Genomic DNA, 21,191 nt, shown 5'->3' with positions numbered 1-21,191 from the left:
CTTCCCTGGTGGCACAGTGGTTGAGAGTCCGCCTGCCGATGCAGGGGACACAGGTTCATGCCCCACTCCGGGAAGATCCCACATGCCGCGGAGCGGCTGGGCCCGTGAGCCATGGTCGCTGAGCCTGCGCGTCCAGAGCCTGTGCTCCACGACGGGAAAAGCCACAACAGTGAGAGGCCCGTGTACCACAAAAAAACCCCAACCATTCCTCTAGTAAATTTTGCTACGTCATGTTGATGCTTTATTTTTGTCAAACTTTTAGGATAATCACTATGTATTTAACATGTGACCAAAGCTTCTCACATATGTCTCAAATAGCATTTTAAAGGACAGACAGCACAGATGTAGAGGATAATAAGAAAGCTGTTAAACAACTAATCCCAAGCCATAATGCTCATTTAACTGCACCTTCAAATTCAAAAATTGTCATTTAATAACCCATGGGCGCAGCAGTTTTCACTGAGTGTCAAAACTTAATAGTGAAACCTCCCCTCATATCATCATCACCATCCTTCTCTCCTGCCTATGACTTCTTAAACTTTATTCTATGCCTTTGCAACAACTATTACTTACTCAAGGCCTACTGTGTAGAAGTTTATTACCCTATTGTTAGTCCACTCTTACTTTTTCTTCTACATTAAAGAAAAGAAAAAATTACCACAAATACCTTCTCAAAAAGTCCTATGACAATTTTGATGGATATATGAATGATAAAGACATCAAGAAAATGAAAATATTAAGAAAGAGGACAAAGGATGAAAAGGCTTAAGAAAAACTATAATGACAAACTGTTATAAAAAAATACTCTACATAACTTTAAGATATCAGAAAACTCTGATTTTCAATTAAGTTACTGTATGTAATTAAGTAACATTTAACTTGTTTAACATTTAGTAGAAGTACTTACCAACAAGATTCCTAGGAACCTGAATAAAATCCTCCACAAATTCCAAAAAACCTCTAGCCTTTTTTACAGCATCAGCACTCTGGTGGAGAAAGAGGGGAAACAAACATGAAATTCAACCTTGAAGAAACCCACAATCCACAACAAAAATAAAGTAAGAAAAACTGAATTATTATGCTCTAGTACAAGATTCTGCTCAGACCACCAGAGTGACATTTCAAGTCAAGTAATTCAAGAAGTACTTCTCCAAAAAAAGTCACAGTAATCATTAAACAGCTAGGAAAGAGTCTTTTACAACCAAAATATGTTAGGCATCTCTAAGGTCCCTTTTAAGCTCTTGAGAAAATTAACAAGAGTTTAACTTACTTACATTAGCCAAATTTTAACCCAATCCTAAATACATCTGGCCCACACTCCTATGCTGAATTCTCCAGGTGAGTGTTAAAAAAAAAACTGTTCATGTTGTCTGTACTATCTGCATTGTTTTTTCATTCTCAACATAAATGATTTAAAAGGCTGTTTCTGCAGATGCATTTAAAAAAAATTACCTACTGATAACATCATTAAAATTCCTAATTGCTAATGGTTATGATTTTAAAAGACAGGAAGATGGGGGGGAGGGGTCTTCTCCAAAAGGAATTTATAGTTCTAGTAACAGTTAACTTCCACTTCTAATGTTTGTCCTTTAATAACCATAGGTCAAGTATATTGTGTGCTCACTGTATTACACACAGCAAAAATTTTTAAACCGTATTTAATCCCCATAAACTGTAAGGTAAGCACTATTATAATTCTCATTTTACAATTCGGAAAATTATGCAGGGAAGCTGAGTAACTTTCTCCAAGCCCTCTCAAAGTGGTAGAGACAAAATTCCAATTCAGGAGTATGGCTCCAAAGTCTTTCATCTCAATTACTTTGTTATACTGCCCACTTCTAACGGTTTCGGAAGTAAAAATCAGGGCTCTAGTAAGACGTACTATATGACTCAAATGAAAAGTCAAGACTTGAAATTATCACCCCCAAAAAACTCATTTACTCTAATGTGAATGATGGTCTGAATGAAGAAAAGTCTGATTTACTTTTCAGATTATTTTCCTGTCCACACAGATGTCACAATTAACCAGTGACAAAATATTACTCAAATTCAAGTTCTACAAAAGCTATTCTATTATATGCTATTTATAACTGCCAGTGCCCGACAGTAAGCACTCAAAAAATATTTGAATAAATTATCTGTAATGCACATAAAACAGAGTAAAATTCAGAAGCAGTTGATTAAGGAACTTTTCAGAAGAGTACACATTAAACACAACCTTTAATCCACCTACATACATGCAACGATTGCCAGGCTGATTAATTTAAAGCGTTTCACCCTTTGGAAACTGGAATTCCAGACAACAGTTAATATGTTATAGGAAAGCTACCCAAGGTGGGGGGCAAACAGCTTACCTCACCGTAGATTCTAAATGTTCCAGTATCTTCATCTAGCTCAATAGCTGTGACTCCAGGAACCTTTCTAGCTTGCTGTATGTTACTACCATGTGTTCCTATTGCCAGGCCCATCAAATCTTCTCTCACAACAAATTCCTCATGAAAAGCTGCTGCAAGTTGTTTTGTGCACTAGTAAAAGAGGCAAATTATAATTTATAATAAAATATCAAAAAAAATTTTTGTACACCCATGTTCATAGTATTATTCACAACAGTCAAGAGGAGAAAGCAACCCACATGTCCACTGAATGATGAATGGATAAACAAAATGTGATATGTTGAGTAAAACCAGAATTATTCAGCCTTAAAGAGGAAATTCTGATACATGCTATGACATGGACAAACATTGAGGACATTATGCTTAGTGAAATAAGCCAGTCACAAAAAGACAAATACTACATGATTCCCACTTACAAAAGGTATCTAGAGTACTCAAATTTATAGAAACAAAGTAGAATGGTGGTGACCTGGGGCTGGGAGGAAGGGGAAATGGGAAGTTGTTTAATGGACACAGAGTTTCACTTTTGCAAGATGAAAAGTTTCTTAAGATTGGTTGATCAACAGTGTGAATACACTTCTCAACACTATCAAATGCACACTTAAAAATGGTTAGGATGGTAAATCTTATGTTTATTTCACTATAATTTTTTTTTAAAAAAGAAAAAGAACTAAGAAAAAAAGGAATAAAGGAAATTCATTTGGGGTCATATAGTGGAAGGGGAAAAAAGGTCGACCCGTCTATTTAATCATGGTCACAGAAAACAGTAATTCTAAAACAATTTTCCAGAATTACTGACACAGGAAGCTCTCCAGTTCAGACGATTCATGTTTCAAAACTCATTCACATATCCCTTGTTTGGAACTTTTAAATTAATGAGGGCATTTTTGTACTTATCCTAAAGATAAATGTACCCTAATTTCTCTAAGACAGTGTGTGTGTGCACAAGTGCGTGTGGGAGGGGGTGGGGGGAACACATCTCCTAATAGTGTGGCAGTGAAGAAGAGGAGAAAACAGGAATACCTTAGGATGGAGAGAAGCAATGGTAGGCTCTTTTTGAAAACTACAAGCCATATATCCTCCTCTCTTCTTACCCAGGAGTTGTTATAGTGAACCAGTTACTAAGGAAATGCATTGTGACTGATACAGGACAGTAAAAACCAGCAATAAAGTTCTACTGGAAATCCCTAGTGAGTTTTTAAGCTCTTTGGCACCTGTCATCCAAGTCCTAACAAATAACTCAACAGGCATTTAGCAGACAAAAGGCTACGTTTGATAAAAGTAATAGAAAAAAGTAATTCTTCTAAGGACACAATGACTTCAGTTATTAGCCATAAAACAGGTCCCAAGTTGCCTTACCTAACAGTCAAGTAGTTTCAGCCATGGAACTTGAATAATATACTCATGAAACTAAATAGGACATGCAAAAAACCTTTTACAAGTAAACCCACTTACTTCTAAATGCTTAGTGGCCTCTTCATTTCTGGACATAAGCATCAACTTCGTACGAATACTTCGCAAATGCATGTCACTCAAAATATTTACTCTCTTAACAGTTGCTTCACTGGCAGACTATAAACACACAAGTTAATCACTCAAAAACTTAAATCCTTTTTCAAGGTAATACAAACACAACCTTCCACATAAGGCGTTCCTTGATTTTCATCTACTATACTTCTTCCTCACCTAACATACACCACCCCGCGCCACAAGTTACTCTTACTTTGCTTTCTTAATTTCCACATTACTTAGATCTGCTCTTCAAATTATGATTGGGGGGCGTGGGTAGAATCCAGGATCCTATATATTAAGGATTTTATGATGTAAAGAATATTATATTGATTTTTCCTCCTTACTCCAGGAGAAATGTACAAATTAACAATTTTATAACTGCAAAAAAATTTCTCCCACACTGTATTTTAAATAGTCACTATAAAACAAGTTAGCTTTTATCTTTTGAAATATTTAATTATAAAATCTGTACAATATTCATTATCTACCTTAAAATATGGAGTTACCTTACCAGTATCATTAGCTGTGTGGTTTCTGGATGGTAAAAAATTCTGCATGCTCCTACTGCTTTCTTAAAATCTTTATGTGCATTTTCATTAGCACACCTAGGGAGAAAGTAATTCATGGGTAAGACCTAAATAATAGGTTAAATTTAGAGGGCAATTATAATGAAAACTCAGTATTTCATTTTGACACCACCCATTAAAACTTTTGTTTGTTAAAAAGATTTTCTATCAAAGTTTTTGACTGGGCGTCTGGGGAAAAGTTTTTTGTAGCACTGAAAAATCCTCTTGATTCACAAATCAATTCAACAGTAAACAAAATTACTCACGCCTCTCTCAAATCCTCAGGAACATCCACTGTGCATTTAAAGAAGGTATTTTTTTTGACAGTTTTATTTTGATTGACAGGCCGAAGTCGTTCAAATGTGACTATTTCATTGTAAGTGGCATCACAAGCAGCATATTCAATGACATAAAACTAAAAGACATCAAAATATTTTAAAAATCCCATCTGAATAAAAATAATGAGCTTTAAATGAAGTTCTAATTACCTTGCTCAGCTTAACCAGCAGACCCTCCCCCTTGTGGCACAAATACTAAGCACAGCTTAGTTACATCAATCTGATTTGCCTAAACTACATTATACATTCTTACAAGCATGAACTATGGTGGTCCTCACACGCCTGCGTTATTTATACCTCTGGAGAGCAGCTTTGGTGTTTGCAAATCCAGAACACAAATATAAATTACTGGTCTCATGACTTTTTGAAAGGCATGATTAACTATTTCTGAAGTAGGCTTTTAACAACTAAGAGTTAGAGTAACATTTACAGAACCAAGAGTGGAGGCATTTCCTTGGAAATGAGTCACAAAGCAAGTTTCAACATCACTTACTTCTCCTTTCATCATTCGAACTTTAGCCAACCACCATCCACATGGTTCTTGATCATTTGCTCTTGAATACACCTGACAAGAAAAAAATGCCCTTATTCCTTCATCCAAAAAGATTTCAACCCTATAGACAATGACTTATTATAAGAGCAAACTTCCATTGAATTCAAGAATCAAAAATTTTATTGTGAAGAGTAATACGAAGAATAGCCCATGCCCACTGCAACTAGGGAAAGCCCGCGCACAGCAACAAAGACCCAACACAGCCAAAAATAAATTAATTAAAAAAAACATTGTGAACAAAATGAAATTGGCATACTAAACATGATTTAATAAAAGTTATATACGCTTAAATTTTACTACTGAAAAATAAAACTGAACCCTCTTTGGGCAATTTGGCTCCTTGGAAATCGAATTCCAAATTCAAGAGGGTTTACTAAACATAAATATTATTTTTTTAAGAGATTTATATTTATTTATTTATTTTTATTTTTTTGGCTGCATTGGGTCTTCGTTGCTGCACAGGTTTTCTGTAGTTGCGGCGAGCAGGAGCTACTCTTCATTGCGGTATGCAGGCTTCTCATTGCAATGGCTTCTCTTGCTGCAGAGTATGGGCTCTAGGCGTGCAGGCTTGGTAGTTGTGGCTCGCGGGCTCTAGAGCACAGGCTCAGTAGTTGTGGCACACGGGCTTAGTTGCTCCGTAGCATGTGGGATCTTCCTGGACCAGGGATGGAACCCGTGTCCCCTGCATTGGCAGGCGGATTCTTAACCACTGTGCCACCAGGGAAGTCACAATAAGTATTATTTTAAAGAAATGCTTCTTACAAGACAGTTTTACATAGTGTAAAACATAGGTCTTTCAGTTTCTGTCAACACTGTTCATCTTCGAGCATGGCATTCTGATGATGTATCAGAAGTAAGGATAAGCTAGAACCTTAATAAGATGTATTTTAAATCTGTTATCAGTATTTATAAAATGTTGAAATTAAGAACTGTTTTTAGAAAGTTTTTAAAATTTCTTCCTATTTTAAAATTCCTTCAAGGTATGACATTTAAATCCCTTGCTGAGGAACTTAAATGTACTAAAAGTCTAACAAAAAAAAATTATACACACATTTAGGCCATCTAGCAGAGTACATACCTTACAAAACCTCCTATGCAAAAAAAAAAAAAAAATCCTGTATCTTACGTATTCTATAATTATCAAGTATTTTGAAATATAATACATTAGAAAAGTTTCCATTGAGAATTAGAGTTATTTCTTATGACACAGCAGTTTGTTTGATATATTTTCAATACATGAGAAGGGGGGGCTGGGAAGAGATGACTAAGAAACACAAAAATCTTGATTAAACTAAGGTTGTCCCTACACAGGTGCACAGAGAAATCTACCAATCAATACATGTTAACAGCCATTTGTGAAATAATGTAAACAACTACTGACAGGCTAACAGTTTTGGAAAGCCTGAATCTTCTATCAAGATGATAATGAGAGTAATCTTCGAAGGGGTGGAATACTGGGAACTAAAAATAAATAAGCCAAAACTTCATGATCAACTTTACTGCATACCATGATTAGAGAAAAGCTGAGGGAAAAAAAGCCCATATACCAATGAAGCTCCAGTGAACTCAATTTTAGCTTCTGCATTTCTTATATGAGTAAATCTAACTATTTCTTGACTCTATCCTTTCTTACAGATCTTCCAAAAAATAAGAAAATTTTTACCTTTTTTTTAGAATAGAATAAAACTCATTCTGTCTTGCAACTTTTATTAAGCATCCAATGAACCCTTACATAAATCTAGGGCAGAATCCAGGAACCTTATTTTTCCTACATCCTAAAATACTCTGCCATCTTCTTTGACTAGAAAGAAACAGATGACGAAGAAATGCACATTAGTCAATCCAACTGGTTAAATATGAGAGTGGTGTAATTATAGGGCAAAGATGCTAATATTCTATTCAATAAAATTAGAAGCCATCAGAAGTTCCAAAATACAATTGACCCTTGAACAACAAAGGGGTTAGGGGCGTCAACCCTCCATGCAGTTGAAAGCTGAGTGTAACACAGACGGCCTTCTGTATATGCAGTTCCACATCTGCAAACTCAACCAACCACTGATCATGCAGTACTATAGCATTTTCTACTGAAAATAATCTGAGTGGGAATTCCCTGGCAGTCCAGTGGTCAAGACTCTACACTTTCACTGCCGAGGGCCCAGGTTCAATCTCTGGTCAGGGAACTAAGACTTCCACAAGCCGCACGGGGGGGGATCCGAGTATACATGGACCCATGCAGTTCAAACCCATGTTGTTCAAGGGTCAACTGTATTTTTAAACCATTGCATTCTGATAATTCAAGTGTGTAAGATGAAACAGAAGAAATGATAAACTAGAACTTATCAGAGATGGACTTTAAATCTGATATCAGCATTTACAAGATGGGTATGTTCTGGGTTTATGCATGATAGCTGATGAGCAATAAGTTAATATTCAGAAAACTTTGCTCATTTTAGGTAAATGTATTGTCAAAAACCAAGAAAACATGAAATAAAAACTTGGATTTCTTTGTTTAAATGCTTATTAAAATATCTAATAATGTTTATCTTCACCATCCTTTTATTCTTACTTCTGTAAATTTATATGTAAAATGACTTAAAAATATAAAAAACAATAAAAATGGCCCATTAGACTCAAATGGTAAGTGCTGACTATTTTCCCTAGTATACTGAGAATTAAAAAAACAAAAAGAAAACCCTGAGAACAAGAAGGAAAGTGCCCTTTCCAAGCACTATCTTAGAAAGGCAGTTCAGCTAAACAGACTGGTATATCTCTTGTTGAGCTACAGTGGATGGGTGCCTCAAGCTTGAATGCTGAAAAATGGGTCTTAAAATAAACTACCTGTTCTATTTCACCAAAGAATAACCATCTAGGAATCTGGTTTTCTATGTAAGTTTACCTACAAAAAAGAATAAAACATTGTGGACTGTCTTGCAGCTTTAGTTCTCACTGAACATTAAAATGCTGGATTTCATTTTACACTTACATCCATCTCTGTAAGCTTCATTAATAACTGATCCCTGAAAGACAAAGCCTCTCTCATAAAGCCAAATTAATATAAGTTCCTGGCTCAAATCAAAATGCTATGAATTTGCCTCCACTTTTGTGTTGTGGGTCAAATAACATCCTTTACAAAATGAACAGTGTACTCAACACAATAAAAAGTCATTTTAATAACCCAGTGTTAAAACCACGCCCTAGCATACTATGTCCGAGATGTAGATTATTCAATTTATTTATGACTACGTCATTGGAGTAAAAGCGTCTCACAGAAATTCCCTTACTTCAGATTTCAATTCACTTAAATCCCCAAACTATTCCAAGAAAGCAATTCACAATCTAAGGCAATGGCCCTCATTTCTCTAACATTCTAAGTTTCTTCAAATCCAAGAAAGAGCTTAAAAAAAGACTAAGGAGTGCCCATGAGAGACCTAAAAACACAACTGTACCCAGACTGAAGAAGGCTACAGTTTCATGGAAGAATTAAATTCCAAAAGCCTATTTCAGTATTCTTTCTACCAAATGAATCCAAGTCAAACCTTACTAGCCTCCAAATTCCAGCACACAACCAAATTATGACTTAAATGGAATTCCAGTCTGGATCCTAACGTTATCAGCTTTTCATTCAAGTTAATAATGTTCAACGATGCCTTTCAATGTTATAACCAAATAGAAATAATGTGAACACCAGCAGTAGACAATTTCTACCAGTTTTTACCTAATTCTAAATGTTAAGCATTAAACTGAATGCTTAATCATAATGACCTGTTTTACAACTACCTGAAAGACATTTATTGAGTACTATTCATATCTATTTCATCTCATTACAATCTATGAAGAAATAGAAAATATACATTAGGAAAGCAAGCTTAACATCTAGAAAACACTAATGTGATTTATCTACTTACACAACAGTATTATCTCATTAGTATTTGTGGCTGATACTTTAACAAATGGGTTTCATAAGTCTTGGAAACTGCCCATTCCCCAAAAGAAAAAGATACAAGTAATAAAGAATATGTTCACCTATTCTTTAACATATGAGCATTCCCAAGCACTAAAACTAACAATGCTGACTTCGTATTATGAGAAAGACTAACTATAGACAGCTAAAATCTTCGGACTGGTTGCAAGAATCAAACTGAAACATTTTTAAAGGTAAGATGTGAGTTATACATGTATATTGTATTTGTCTTATAAGTAAAATACTAAATTAAAAAAACTGTACGGTAAGGGGGCTTCCCTGGCAGTCCAGTGGCTTAAGACCCTGCACTTTCACTGCAGGGGGACTCGGGTTTGATCCCTGGTCAGCGAACTAAGATCCCGCATGTCATGCGGCATGGCCAAATTAAAAAAAAAAATTGTAAGGTAAGGGAATGTTCTACATCAAATTATTCTTAATCCCTTTATCAAATTTCTCTCAAGGGACCTATCCCAAGATTATAACTAAATTATAAAGATGTAGAACCATAATGTCTGACTATCTGCCATAAAAGATGGAAGAAAAGGTGTATGTCACAAGAACAAAAACTTGCCTATCCGTATTTCAACCAGAAGACTTCACAATTCAAAAAAAAAAGTTTTTATATATCAAATATGTTAAGCCCAAGAGGAAAAACTTAAAAAGTCTTATAAAATTATCTATTAGCTTGAGATGTCAGGCTTTCCTATGTAACACGTTTGTGTGTGTTACTAACTTGCTGAATAAGGTAGGCATCTTATAATAAAAAATAAGGCACCTCACATGTGAAATCACTGGGGAAAAACTCTTTCTACTGCCCTTCCAATATCCCAGAACATTATACTATATATCCAGCTTAAGAGAATCTAAAGAACTCTTCATTTTCCCATCATTTCCAACTTTACAAGTTGAGCATTATTTTCTTAGCAATCTTTTTTTTTTTTTTGGCCATGCCACGCGTCTTGTGGGATCTTATTTCCCTGACCAGAGATCGAACCCAGGCCCTCAGCAGTGAAAGCACAGAGTCTTAACCATTGGACCACCAGGGAATTATCAATTTTCTTAGCAATCTTTAGTTAACAAAATCAACTATTAAGCAGACACTTGTCAAAAAAATTAATTATATTAAATACTTTAAAGATTTGAAAATATATGCCACTTTTTATCAACACAAAGCCACCAATTAGGTTTAAAAATAAACCTTTGAATCTTACACTTTTCAAAACCAACTTTCTATTATAAGCCATATTAGTGCCTTCTTGAGGCCACTACCAGACACTAATTTATGTTTTATAATTTCATCTAAGTCTCATAAACTGGCTGGAAAGGGCAAGCCTGAAGTAGCCAAACATGTTTGTAAAGTAATAAAATTTTAGAGTAAGCCACGTGAAATCGCCAATATTTAACCATACCTGACCTACAAGAATGGAAAGTTCATATGGCTGAATTTTTTATTATTATTTTTTAATAGAAGCATAGTTGATTTACAATATTGTGTTAGTTTCAGGTGTACAGCAAAGTGATTCAGTTTTGTATATATATATATATGTGTATATCTGTGTGTGTGTGTGTATATATGTATGTATATATATACACGTGTATATATGTTCTTTTTCAGATTCTTTTCCATTATAGGCTATTACAAAATATTGAATATAGTTCTCTGTGCTATACAGTAAGTCCTTGTTGTTTATTTTATATATAGTAGTGTGTATCTGTTAATCCCAAATTCCTAATTTATCCCCTGCACCTTCCCCTTTGGTAACCCAACTTCGTTTTGTATGCCTGTGAGTCTGTTTAGTAAATAAGTTCACTTGTCATATTTTAGATTCCACATGATCATATGGGGACTTCCTGGCGGTCCAGTGGTTAAGACTCCACACTTCCAATTCAGAGGGCATGGGTTCAATCCCTGGTCAGGGAACTAAGATCCCACATGCCGCGTGGCGCAGCCAAAATATTAAAAAAATAAAAATTAAAAAAAAGTAAGTCATATCATAAAATATGTCTTTGGCTTACTTCACTCAGTATGATTATCTCTAGCTCCATCCATGTTGCTGCAAATAGCATTCTTTCATTTTTTTATGGCTGAGTAATATCCCATTGTGTGTGTATATATAAGTGTGTGTGTGTGTACACCATATCTTCTTTATCCACTCATCTGCCAATGGACATTTAGGTTGCTTCCACATCTTGGCTATTGTAAATAGTGCTGCTGTGAACGTTGGGGTGCCTTTATCTTTTCAAATCAGTTTTCTCCAGATATATGCCCAGGAGTGGGATTGTTGGATCATATGGTAATTCTATTTTTAGTTTTTAAAGGAGCCTCTATACTGTTTTCCATAGTGGCTGCACCAATTTACATTCCCACCAACAGTGTAGGAAGGTTCCTTTTCTCCACACCCTCTCTAGCATTTATTATTTGTAGACTTTTTGATAATGACCATTCTGACTGGTGTGAGGTGATATCTCATTGTAGTTTTGATTTGCATTTCTCTAATAATTAGCCATGTTGAACATCTGTATGTTGGCCATCTGTATGTCTTCTGGAAAAATGTCTATTTAGGTCTTCTGTTGTATGGCTGAACTTTAGATAAATGCCTGGACAGCTTAGTGAAAAGCTCCCTTCTGGATCATTTCTGTTCTAAATCAATTACTAATGGCCAAATCATAGTCACCTTTCCATTCTTCAAAGAGGAAGGGTTCCTAGAGCTGCAAAAGAACAAGAGTTGGGAATGTGGCACAAAATTGACAACCCTGTAATACAGCATGACATATTAAAAAGAATAACATTCAGGACAAAAACTTACACTGGTTATTCAACTTCCTAACCTTCAGGCTACATGAACCTTGGAAAGGTTAATTAAAGTATTCACAGAGTTTAGAAGAGGCCCTCAAGAGACTATTATGTCAAACTGATAGAATGTGTTTAAAAAGCCAGTTAGTTATATATATATTATATGGGTTAGTGTCAGCTGTTACCACTGCTATTATAGTATTTACAACTAGCACAAAAAGAACAGTAGCCAATGACTTAATTTAAAAAAAATCAATATACTATGCAATAAATTACCCTAAAAAGAATCAAGTTTTTTTTTTTTTTTTTTTTTTTTTTGCGGTACGCAGGCCTCTCACCGCCGTGGCCCCTCCCGTTGCGGAGCACAGGCTCCGGACGCGCAGGCTCAGTGGCCATGGCTCACGGGCCCAGCCGCTCCGCGGCATGCGGGATCCTCCCGGACTGGGGCACGAACCCATGTCCCCTGCATCAGCAGGCGGACTCTCAACCACTGCGCCACCAGGGAAGCCCTCAAGTTATATTAAAAACCTAAATACTCTTTAAAAAAGGGGGGGACATCTCTGTAGAAGTACTAAAATGGGTTATCTTGGAGGCCATGCTGGGAAAACTGGCAGATCTGAATAAGTAAAAATATAAATTCTTAATGGCAAAAGCCACTAAAGCACAGCTTTTTAAAGAATGCCTGGGAGAAAAAATATATAACAGAAACTTACCCATAAAATGTACACATTTCCAACATCGAAAACTACATGGGCAAAAAATAAAATAGATAATAAACAGAACAAGGGGCTAACAGCCAATAAACTAATTTAAAAGACACTCCATATCACTAGTAATCAAGGTTCATAAGACAGAGAAGACAACAGCTTCCTTCTATCATGTTTATGAAAACTTACAGATGAGATTAATAATAATCCAGTCAGTCAATCTATGAGGAAACAAACACCTTAATGTATTAGCAAAATTATGAAGTGGTCATTCAAAAAGCATTTTTGGAGGACAAAATGGTATATTTTGGTATTATCAAACTTTTCAATATACATGCCTTTGATTCAGCAATTGAACCACCAAGATTTATACTAACAGAAAATGATTTACATAAGGATATTAACTCTTGCTTTTTTGGGGGGGCGGTAAAAGCAAAAAACAACTGTCAATAATTTCAACGACTTCTAATTATGATACACCTATACTAAGGAGTATCATGGGGTGGTGAGAAAAAATGAGGTTAAATCTGTATGTGCAGACTTGAAAATGTCTACGGTATCTTAATTAACTGACTACAAAAATCACAAATAAAATGTATTCCCAATTTTTGTAACTTAAAAAAGCACACATATTCTTTATAAATTCAAAGAAAAAAAATCTAAAGAGACATCTCTTAAATGAGATTTAAGCTGGGGTGGGCAGATAAGCACACCTACATACCTACACAAAGAGGAAAGGTTCACGTTTTACTTTATGTAACTCTGTATCATTTCACTTTTTATATTAAGCTTTGTTACTTTGAATTTAGGGGGGGAGCTTACATAAAGTTATTTGGCTCAAAATATAAAGCACTAACAACCGTAATTCCTAAGCATTCATTCCATGGCATAAGAATAAATTCCTAACGCTGGCAAAAAAGCAAAACAAAAAAAGAACAATAAGTCCACAGGTGGCAAGATTAATTTTAAACTTCTTCCCTATATGAATTTTCAAAAATTTCAAAAGCACAAAAAAATTACAAAGTAACAGTAATATCTTAATTCCAGACCATGATTCTCATTAATTTTAAGGGAACAAATTTCACCAAGACTGAACCATAAAACAAAGTGAAATAAAACACTCTGTAATCATCAATTTCCAAATCATTCAATAACGTTTTGTATACAATTGGGGAGGCAAGCCATAAAGATGGTCCAGGAACTGGACAGGATCTTCCCAGATTGAGACTGAGGAAAGCACACTGTAACAACACCCTCAGCATTCCACCAAGTTTTTCCTTTAAACTGAGCCTTTACATTAACAATAACTGTCTGAACAACAATTTTAAAAATATGAAAAGCACTACTCACAGAAATGACCGCCACACATGTGGCACCCTGACACAATTAAGTTATAACATGCTTTGATTTAGCAAAAGCAGGATGCTTGCTCTAATTACCTAGAGCAAGAATTAAAATCTAGGCAAAATCTTAGAATGTGAGTTCAAGTTGTTAGGGGTTAAAGTCCTACAATTTGACTTTCTAGCCTAACATCTACAATTAACTCAAAAGAAAATTTACCATTAAAAAATTTAAGAATAAAAGTGGTAAGTAACTAAATGAGTTCACGTGCAAAGCACTCAGAACAGTGTATGGCACAAAGTACGTACTGTTAAGTGTTTTCAGATAGCTGTTTCAACATTAAAGATTGACCCGTGTTCCCAGTTCTCCTACCCCAGCCTACATAAATTAGGTACAAATGAGATTTGAAAATCTCTTTCAACATTATCAAGACAACTCCTTGTGAGAAATACATTTTAGCATATTTGAGCTCCTCGGAGGTATCAATTTCTTAAAAATCGAAAATCAAATTTTCTATCTCCAACGAACTCATTATGCTTCTATTTGACAATTATTTCCAAGTTTCTTTTTACATAACAGCAGGCATGTTAATAAAAAATAAATATAAAAGACAGACATTCAAGATCTACTAAGTGTGAAAAAAGCAAGATACAAAGAAGCAGTACAATTTTTATTCTTTTAAAAGAGAAAAAAGGAAGAGCCTGGGAATATGTAAACCATGAAATGTGGTTTTTGTCTCTGGGCAGTGATTTTGGTTTTTTCCTTTTAAATTTTTCTGAATATTTCTAGAATATTCAAAAAGGCAGTATATGCTAATTATAATATTTCATAGTTACATAGGAACTATACTAATGATCACTACAATAAAGGATAGCTACTAATACTGTACAAAGATACTGAGGAAAAAGCACAAGGCAAAATAGCCAAAAAAAAAAAAAAAAAAGGAAAATAATGACCAACGTCATATAGTTGTCTCCGCCAAATTCTGTGCAAAACAACTCAAATGCACTATCGTCTTTAGTTCTCAAATTATTTTCACTTTAGTCATTAAAAACAAAAAAACCTGACCAAGGCTACAAACCTAAAAATGGTAGCATTGAGACATTAATCCCAGTTCTGGCTCCAAAACTCAAGCATTGCTACATTACACAGCCATTACCAATAGAAAGAATGGAGAAAAGGAATTAGATTTATTCTCTAACAGCTAAACAGATTTTCCAACAAGAATATTTATTTGAAACAAAAAAATATGCACACAAGAAAATAAACTTATAAATACATACCTCTACTTCATCTCCTTCACTAATTTCTTTTTTTATATCAGGTGGTGGTGGTAATCTAACTTCATTAAATGGAACCTGGCGTTCCGGTTGCCAACTGAAGGATTAGAAAAGGAATTAACAACTTTAAAATATATTATTCTAATAGCCCCTAATACAGAAGCTATGTAGTCTATGCTTAGTGCTGTATATTATTCAAATCAATCATTTAGCTTTCCCCAAAGAAAAACAACTTCTGTATTAAATCTTTTTCCAAGTAGTCTGTTGAGGTAGAACAGATTTTGCATGGCTTTTGATGAAGTTTATAAATAGTTAACATCATTGACAATTATATATTGCTTCCAAATTACTCATCCTAAGGTAACAATACATACATTATTCTGCAAATGAAATAGGGTAAGTTCAGAGTAACGAACTGCAATAGTGGGATCAACTTATTACAAACACTTTTACCACTCAATGACTTATTAAGGAACACAATTTCAGAGATTATAAAATATAAGCTGCATAATTTCTTAATGTACATGTTCACAGAAATATAGAAAACTACTCAATTATTCTGAATAGCTAAATTATGAAAGGATTTAATTTTCTTACACAGATACAATTTCTTTTCTACAATGAACACATACATTGTAACTAAAACCTAGAAAAAACTTACTTTTAATCTTTGTAGCAAATACGAATGTGTTAAAACTACTACTTGAGCTGTTGCTTTTTTGTGGGTTGTATTTTATAACTAAGTTGATAAAGCTAAATGCTTTCCTACTTTAAGTTCTAATAGGTCATTCACATGCCTGGGAGGTACAGCAGCATGTAAAATACTCCTATGGCTCCCCTGTGCCAACGCTGGGCAAAAAAAGAGATAAGTAAGACATCTGAGTGCTTTCTTTCATCTTTACTGTCCTAAATGGCAGCTGCTGAAAGACAGAAATCATCTCAACACTTGTTTCTACAAGAAACAGCTGTTGGGCCAGTATCTATTGAGGCAGTTACAGAAGCAGCTTAAAAGTGAAAGTCGACCAGTTTCTTTTCTGACCTTCAATTATACAGTGCTCCTTTATAACCCTTCCTAACCAAGCCCAGAACACGGTCTTTAACGTTTTTAGCACAACTTACCAAACCTTTACAATATCTATACAACTTTTTATTATTCCTTATGAATAATCAAGTAATTAAAGACAGCCTAATACTTATCTACATCATTTCAAAATTCTGTGTTTTTAAGAAGTAAGCATATTATAATCTCATTCGTGCCGTCTATTTTTGCAAAAACTACTTACTGATTCACGTCCACATGTGATTTGACAAAGAAAGGGGTCATGGAAAAAGTGCCAAGTGAATTGTGAGCAGAAAACCAGGTGAAGTCATCAAAAACTAAAATTATTTGAACTCAAAAAGATAATCAAACCAAAGACACCCCCCCACCCAAAAGCACACTCATTTTCCACTGGCAATAGAAACAGCCAAAAGCAAACAGTTTGGCACTACCAGTCTTCAAAATTAGGATCTCTATCAATAAAAAAATAACTTACTTGTTCTCAAAAACAACTGTGAGGGAGTCTTCATGAACATCTTTGATAAATCCCTATAAAGAAATTAAAAGGAAATAAATATTCAATTAAATGTTACATTAACTCTAAACCACTATATTAGAGCTACAAAAACAACATGGAGTACTAATAATAACCCAAAGCTTGGAATAGGCTAATTTGGGTTTGATTTCCATCTCCATCATTCATGAGCTGTTTGACCTTGGCAGTTACTTAACCTCTCTCTTTCATGATTACAAATGACATTAAATGACACTGTACTACTGTCAATCAGAAGAGCAATGTTCTCAACCTCAGCCAAATGCTTACACACTGAACCACTTGGTACTCAGCAAAAACTTCTCTGAAACGTCTTTATCATACTACACTCCATAATGTACACTATAAACTAATTAAATACACACAATTGCAGTACTTGGTTAAAACATGGCAAAAATGAATACATCTGTTTACCTCATCTACCTCCCAAAATATTTAAACACTATGTGTCAGATATTATTTTAAGCAAATTAGCAAACCAAAGACTAAGAAACAAACTGACGGTGGAAAAACCAAAAAGCAAACAGATCAGCACTACCACCCCAGAAAATCTTTGGAACTGAATACAGAAAGCCTTATAGAGGAGAAAGTAACCAATGAGGCTGAAAATAAAATCATTTTATTTTCAATCACCAATCACAGAATGTATGTAAGTCATGTATCTAGTCTCTCAGTACCCTCCTCCCACATTTGCTACTAAATTTTATGATTCTGTAATTTGGCCTTGATCTCTCTCCAGCTAGAAATGCCTGTGATCGACTTGTGTGTTATGGGAAATTTCAATGCATATATCTCCATGTGAGGTCTAAAACTCAAGAAACTTTCAAGAGTGCTGTAGTTGGGGCTTCCCTGGTGGCGCAGCGGTTAAGAATCCACCTGCCAATGCAGGAGACGTGGGTTCGATCTCTGGTCTGGCAAGATCCCACATGCCAGAACAGCTAAGCCTGTGCACCACAACTACTGAGCCCGTGTGCCTAGAGTCTGTGCTCCACAAGAGAAGCCACCGCAATGAGAAGCCCGTACACCGCAAGGAAGAGCAGCCCCTGCTCGCCGCAACTAGAGGGAAGCCCATGTGCAGCAACGAAGACCCAAAGCAGCCGAAAATAAACTTATAAAAGATATACAGTGGCTGCCAGAAAATTTAAAAAACAGTACTATAGTAGCTCTTGCCTTGCAATTCGGAAGACATTTTTTGTTCTTCTTTCTCCTCCCAAAGCTAAATACTAAGAGCTGCCATCTAGTTCAAGCTGTGATTATCTGATCACGCTACAACAACGACTTCCTGGCCAGTTTCTCTATTTCTACTAGTTCATCCGCACATCTACTTTCAGCAACCATTTTGGTCAGCACTTTCATAGTTATGTTACCAGCAAATCCATCTCTATTATACCCTTGCCATTTTTAAGGACTATTTTCATAAACTGAGAATTACCAAATTCATGAGTATCAGAGTAAAACATCTTTCCATCAGAGATTAGTCATATTTATACTTTCACTAACATTTTCTAGTCCTTCACAATTTTCATTTTGAAATGTTTCATTAATCTTTATCATTTCTGTATAATTTATACAGCGTAAGTGCAAATGAGAGCTCCAAATCACTGGGAAATTCTACTCCTCGTTATAATAAAAAGTTTTTTTCCTATCTAAAAATCAGTGCTTATACTGCTCCCCACCCCCACTTTACATCCACCACAAACATCAGCATCAGCTTTGTCTGGGTGCACACACTGTTCACATACTTTAAGAAAAAATACAGCTCTGGAACCTACTCTTATTGCTAATATCTTTCAGGCATCAGATTAAATAAGCTAAAAACTTGACACCCAAATAGTGTATTTGGACTGTAGTGAACAATCAGAAAATATGTTCTAATCCCCAAACCCTAGATTCTAGGGATAAAGGGTTTCTAATGGCCAGATCTCTATAAAATTGATGCATTTGATACAGGACACAGTCAACACTTTTCAATTCACCAGAATAATGGCAGGTCCCTATATATTCAAGAGATGGAAAATGGCAGGGTTAGGCCTTTGCCAAAATGTTTGAGAGTCAGGAGACACCAAATAACAATGGCAATATTTTCCTGCACATGGTGTGGGTGGAGGGCGGGAGGGGGGGCGGCTTTATGACTAAGTCTCCATAACTTCTGTCTTTCTTGTTAGTCCAACCTTTGGGGATTTGGTCTCTTTTCCTATTCATACTCATCTGGTCCAGAACCCGTATTTCTTAGAATACTCTGACATTTCTTTTTCTTCTCCCCATACACCTACAAACATGGAAGCCCAAGATATCATAAAATGGTCCCTTAATTTGTTCATTCACAAAGCCTGGTATATATTTACACTCGAAACTCTTAACTATAATTTAAAATAATCATTGATAAGTAACAAGGCACTTTAATAACATATTTAAAGTGTAATCAAAATATCTTAGAATGCTATCCCTGACAAAATAACAAACAGAGCATCATACAATAAAAACCCAGGAATGCCAAAAATTATGTGTAAATTAGGAGTAAGGGAGGAACAGAGGGAATAGCAGCAATCTCTGATCCCTGGAAGCACTAAACGAAGAATTTTTTTTTCAAAACCAATCTAGCCTAAAATAAAAATTTAAAAAGAAAACTCAAAGATTCAGTAAGGTGGCAAGTTAACCAAATTAGCTTTTCTAGCTAAAAATAAGCACTGGAAAATAAAAGACAAAATAATATTCTGCTAACAGCAGGGTCCTAGAAATGCCCTCAACAACAAAAAAATGTACACGACCTATGTGCAGACATCTGTGAAACTTGACAAATGAATAGAAATAGACTATTTAGGGAAACATAAAGCACTCTTGGCATTTTAAAATTTTCAACATGCCCCTAAATGGGATCCAACTAAAACACAAAGGAATGTGTAATTTTGTTGAGGGAATCGGAGTTAACCTTAATAAAATTACATCAAAGCCTATATTAAAAACAAACAAGAAGGCATTCAGTAAGGCAACTTTCAAATGGGGTAGAGAATAATGAGAAAACACTATCCGTACCAAATACTGAAAGTTATTTTAAAACTACAATGATCAAGACAAAAAAGACAAGGTGCTTGGCAATTTTGAGGTGGGAGCTTCAATGGCCTGTGGAAAGAACAAGGTGCATTCCAGATATGTGCTTAACTTAAACACACATTTTTGAAGTTACAGAACACTACAGCTAAAAAAACGTTTTTCAACTCGATGAGGGTAGTCATAGGGAGAAAAAATCCTATTGATAAGCAATAATACACATGGTATGAATGAATTTCAAGAATTGAAAGAATGAGATTATAAATACAGTCAAAAGTCAGAACAGATGGCTGTGGGAAAACCACTCCGAAGAGAAACACTATTTCTTCTACAGACCTTCCAGATCCCTTATTTTAGAGAAAGAGAAGCTGAAACTGTATACATCTATATAGCCCCGAAGTTTTACTCCCTAGGAGGCTGTAAATGCTGAATTTAAAACCTCATCTTCTGGGAGTTTCCTGGTAGTCCAGTGGTTAAGAATCGGTCTTGCAATGCAGGGGACGATGGTTCAATCCCTGGTCTGGGAACTAAAATCCCACATGCCTCAGGGCCACTAAGCCCACACTAGGCAACTACTGAGCACCACAGCTAGGGAGAAGCCCAGGGACCACAACGAAGACCCGACACAGCCAAAAAATAAATGAATGTATGTTTTAAATAATAAATAAAATAAATAAAACCTTAACTTCTGTCTGGAACTCTTTTCAATTAAATCATTATCAATTAAATGACAAAATGCTTTTGCTAATTCAGTTTTAAGCTCTAAAAGGTTACATCTGGCAGCAACACTATTATGAAGAAATAAGGCACCATTCCTAAAAAGCCTATTTAAGGCAAAGTCCCAGAACAAAATATCAAAATCTAATTTACAACTGGCTACCTTGTTTAATATACTAATCAATTTATCAGAGGCTTTGCTTAAGTGATGGCTTAGCAATCTACAGAGATCCATGAATCCCTTTGAGAACATTCCTACTAAACTCATTAGGAACGTATCATCCTAGTCTAAAAAAATTCCTTTGAAAAGTATCATTTCAAACTTATCTGCTACTTCAGATTTTTCAAAAATCCACTAATGGCCTCCCATTATTACAATTCATTACAAC

The 21,191-nt window shown here is 35.2% G+C and overlaps 1 protein-coding gene across 3 annotated transcripts in view; it reads right to left on the bottom strand.

The window, feature by feature from the left end:
• The window catches only part of FXR1 (FMR1 autosomal homolog 1), a 59,122-nt gene that overhangs the window by 23,466 nt on the left and 14,465 nt on the right, over positions 1–21,191 (bottom strand). For all 3 annotated transcript variants that reach the window (XM_081235142.1, XM_081235143.1, XM_081235141.1), the window contains 8 exons: positions 16,981–17,033; positions 15,449–15,542; positions 5,303–5,374; positions 4,738–4,886; positions 4,417–4,510; positions 3,849–3,965; positions 2,355–2,525; positions 908–986 (listed from right to left, as the gene is read on the bottom strand). In XM_081235142.1, the coding sequence (XP_081091268.1) occupies positions 908–986; positions 2,355–2,525; positions 3,849–3,965; positions 4,417–4,510; positions 4,738–4,886; positions 5,303–5,374; positions 15,449–15,542; positions 16,981–17,033 (829 nt within the window). The remainder of the gene's footprint in view (positions 1–907; positions 987–2,354; positions 2,526–3,848; positions 3,966–4,416; positions 4,511–4,737; positions 4,887–5,302; positions 5,375–15,448; positions 15,543–16,980; positions 17,034–21,191) is intronic.

The sequence above is a fragment of the Mesoplodon bidens genome (genome assembly GCF_964165515.1).
Source record: "Mesoplodon bidens genome assembly, chromosome: 5".
Classification (NCBI taxonomy): domain Eukaryota; kingdom Metazoa; phylum Chordata; class Mammalia; order Artiodactyla; family Ziphiidae; genus Mesoplodon; species Mesoplodon bidens.
This window is presented reverse-complemented; position numbering and strand designations above follow the sequence as displayed.